Source organism: Doryrhamphus excisus, chromosome 1, assembly GCF_030265055.1.
Source record: "Doryrhamphus excisus isolate RoL2022-K1 chromosome 1, RoL_Dexc_1.0, whole genome shotgun sequence".
In the NCBI taxonomy this organism is placed as follows: domain Eukaryota; kingdom Metazoa; phylum Chordata; class Actinopteri; order Syngnathiformes; family Syngnathidae; genus Doryrhamphus; species Doryrhamphus excisus.
In genome coordinates this window covers 5,150,022-5,153,708 of record NC_080466.1, presented here as the reverse complement: position 1 = coordinate 5,153,708, position 3,687 = coordinate 5,150,022, and the positions used below count along the sequence as shown (strand labels likewise).

Here is a 3,687-nt window from a genome sequence, read left to right as displayed (position 1 = left end):
AGGTATGAATGTGAGTGTGAATGGTTGTTTGTCTATATGTAATCTGTGATTTGATTGCGACCAGTCCAGGGTGTACCCCGCCTCTCGCCTGAAGACAGCTGGGATAGGCTCCACTGTCACCGTCTTGGATTTTTTTCAAAGATTCATTAACATAGCGAGATTTTCGGCTTGCGTATAAGTCCACAAAAAATGGTCTGAGCACTTGGAAGAAATATAGGGAGGTACTTGTCGGAGGTCTGCACAGTTTATAATGATTTTTAATGCAAATGTTACTTCTGTAAAGCTTATGAAGTCACTAAATTTAATCTAGGTTTATCTTTTAAAGAAAATCTTCAGAATATTTGATATACCCATTCAACTTATGTGTATATATTTACCAATTCACTTCAAATCAATTGCAATTCCTAGACACAAGCTTGTCCAATTTATCACCATTGTCCAATGAAAAACAAGTATTTCAAAGTTGTGTTTACTTTTTTTTTGTAAGGAAAAGTAAGAATATACAATAATATTTTGTGTCTCCAATTTCAGTTTCTCTAAATTTAGATTTTTGTTGATTTTGATTAAAGACAAACTCACTTTTCACTGGACAATGATCTGTTTTAACGAGACGAATATGCAAAGACGGCACACAAATTAAAACAACGGCAAAATCGATCATTTTTTTGGTTTATTTTGTGTCATACCTGTAAAAATATATTCTCAAAATAAATATATGAAATAAATATGAAACTTTGTGTGTCCCATGAATTATAGCCTCATAAATAAGATTAAAATCTGTCCATCAGCTCTGTTAAGTCTTTATGAATCCTGTGCTCATCGTTTAACTGCAACCAGCGACAAAACAACACCATTCCTTCACTGCGTCCAATGGATGAGCGTTCCCATCCACCGTAGAAGAAGTCCTACTTGTCGCCAGGTCTTTTTCTCTTATTCCTCAAGTCCGTTTTCTGAGCATCAGCAGTCAGCGCCGTATCCAGCAAAACATGGCTGCTTTCCAGTGCATAAAACTACCTTATTTTCAGTAAACCAGCCAGACTGTATAGCAGATTATACTTTTTTTGTGGTTTACTTAGCAGCCTTAGAGTTTAGCATCAAAGAAAAGGAGCCTACTATGAAACAGAAAAGGTTTCTGCAGCCAAAGCACAGAAACAATTCCTAGCAGCTGCTTGTGAATAAACTTGCTTTTGTTCACTTAAACATGCAGATCTGGACAAGCAGGTAGTTTGGAGAATCAAGGGAAATCCATCTTGGCTGCTGATGCCACTGCATATGCCAATAAAGGGATAATGGAGGAGGGGGGGGGGGTCTGTTTCTGCATCATCCACAGAAGATCCCTGGTGCTTTTCTTTCAAACTCCCTTGTACGACTGGTTCAGCGAGGGTCGCTATCCTTCCGCCGTACCAGCAATCCGGGGTTTGAATCTGGTGCATTTAATGTGATCCATTTTGGATCATCCATTGCCCCCAAAAAGGGGGGCAGTATTTGATGCAACAGTTCGCTTTCTAGCCAGCATTGGTTCAGTTTCAGCTCTGGCCCAGTATATCCCTGTATAGTTCTGGTACTCTGTCTGGATCTACAGGCCTCGGCAAGAAGTGAGAGAATCTCTGATGCCGCCGCGATCTTGTGCCATCCCGCGGCGTCCCGTCCTTGTTAAGTGCGACAAAGTAAAATGCTCCTTTTTCTCCGTGCCTGTAAATGTTGGATGAGTAGGTGTTGTACCAGTTCTCTTCAAATTGCTCCCGGAAAACGCTTTCTGCTGATAGCTTCTCCTGTGAAAAAGAAAGAAAAGTCAATTTAATAATCTAGAATGTGTCATTGGGAAAGTCATATGATATGTACTTACCGAGCCATAAAGTTCCCCCTTGCTGTTCATGGCAAGGTAGAGTCCACTGTCCACACCTCTGATGCTGACCAGTCCCACAGCCAGGCTGATGAACTCCAAAATACCTGAGTACACATAAACACACCCTTAAAATCAATAATATCCTCCTTTTTTACTCCTCAACCTTTATATCCCAAACATGTTCGATAAATCAACCAGGACTATAACCTCTAAAACCTCTAAAAAAGTGATGTTAGCGGTCTGGAATGGTCTCTGCAATGAAGTCATTATTGGATCTCAGCGCAAATGAATCAAACGCCTGAAGAGTTACTACCTCGGCGCAGCGAAATAAATCTCAGAGCGGCCTACTTTGATGTGTATGATAAAGCTTTTGGTCATTTTTAAAACCTTGTATATCAAAAAAAGCTTTCAATGTGTCAATGTCACAACTAAATAGTCCAGAAGAAAAAAAAATACATTTTGTACACTTGACTTTTATGGTTTTGGAAACCTCCCTACTGTATATACCTTTTTGGTACTTAGATATAGTGTATGTTGAAATGATTTGGACCCCCGACTGTACCCCATTACTGACAATATGTTCTAACAGCTGTTGTCACGGCGGTAACATGCTACGTAGGACTATTAATACTTGAATATGAACGGATGCCTTGGAGGGGAAGTTCGCTTTGGTTATTCTGTATATTGACCTTGAACCTTTCATTCTCATGAGTATTTTTTATATTGTGGAGAGCTGTTCATATAATAATATTATACAGTAAAATATTCTCAGTATGATGCATTGCAGTTATATTTAGGTTGTTCATAATTTTTGTTTGGCTATTTAAACTTCAATCCTGAAATCAAATATGACTTCTATACCGAATCTGCTGTGGTCCTTCCTGGTTCCCTGCACGGTGCCATCGGGGTGTATCTCCAGGTGGAAGCCGGTCCTGCAGTAGAGCTGCCGCCGCCTCAGAATCCCCTTCAGGTGGCTGAGGTCCGCTAAGCTCCGGGACAAGCGTTCGGATGACATCAGGTGCTCCTGCTCCTGCTGGTGCTGCTGGTGCTGGTGCTGCTGCGCCGAGCCCCCCACCATCATGAGTCTGCTCACCGAGTTGTATTCCACCGCGCCGGCTGGGGTGAGAACGAAATGAGCGCCACCCGCGGAGCCAAAGCTGTCCAGAAATCCGTTGAAGATCCCAACCTCAGCTGCTGCTGCTGCTGCCATCACAGTAAAAACACCCGTTCGGGCTTTTTTTTTTTTTTTTTGTACGAGATCCAAGGTGGAGATCCGGAGAGCTTCTCACCAAATAAAAGTTCAATCAGCACCTCGTGGACCTGATGTACGTGCAGACATCCCTCTTGGAGAAACCTCTTCTTCTGCCTGCCTTGCAGTTTATCAGTGCATCACCTCGGCAGTCCTCTCCCTCTCCTCGGGGATACTCCTCTTTGCTCCACTGCACCTTAGAGGATGTTCCTCTCTCTCTCTCCTCCTTCATTCACTTCTTTCCTTTATTCATGCGGTTCCTCCTGCTCTGGCAGCAGAATGGAGCGCAATGTAGCAGCGGCTTGTATCTATATCATGCACTGAGACACCCGAGTTGCCTTTTTATGCAAATGAGCCCCGATCTCCTCCTTTATGGCGCATTACTGCACTGCCCCTCAAAGGGAGCCATTCACCCCCCCCCCTCTCTCTTCCTCTGACTCTTTGGTGCGTATAGTTTCAGCGTTTTGCAAATGAATGCTCATTTATCAAAATGTTTTTTTTATTCTTGTTTTAAAGCGTGCATTGCAAGATGAAAAAAAAAGTTATGCTGCGGCATGTTGCGACTGCGGATCATTTTAAACCAATCAAGTGT

General features: G+C 42.4%; 1 protein-coding gene across 1 annotated transcript; it reads right to left on the bottom strand.

The window, feature by feature from the left end:
* Positions 1–645: 645 nt before the first annotated feature.
* Positions 646–3,382, bottom strand: LOC131131672 (fibroblast growth factor 20-like). Its single transcript, XM_058076580.1, has 3 exons — positions 2,708–3,382; positions 1,847–1,950; positions 646–1,772 (listed from the first exon to the last, which is right to left on the bottom strand). The coding sequence occupies exons 1-3, from the start codon at positions 3,054–3,056 to the stop codon at positions 1,527–1,529; spliced, it is 699 nt and encodes a 232-aa protein (XP_057932563.1). The 5' UTR covers positions 3,057–3,382; the 3' UTR covers positions 646–1,526.
* Positions 3,383–3,687: the final 305 nt, after the last annotated feature.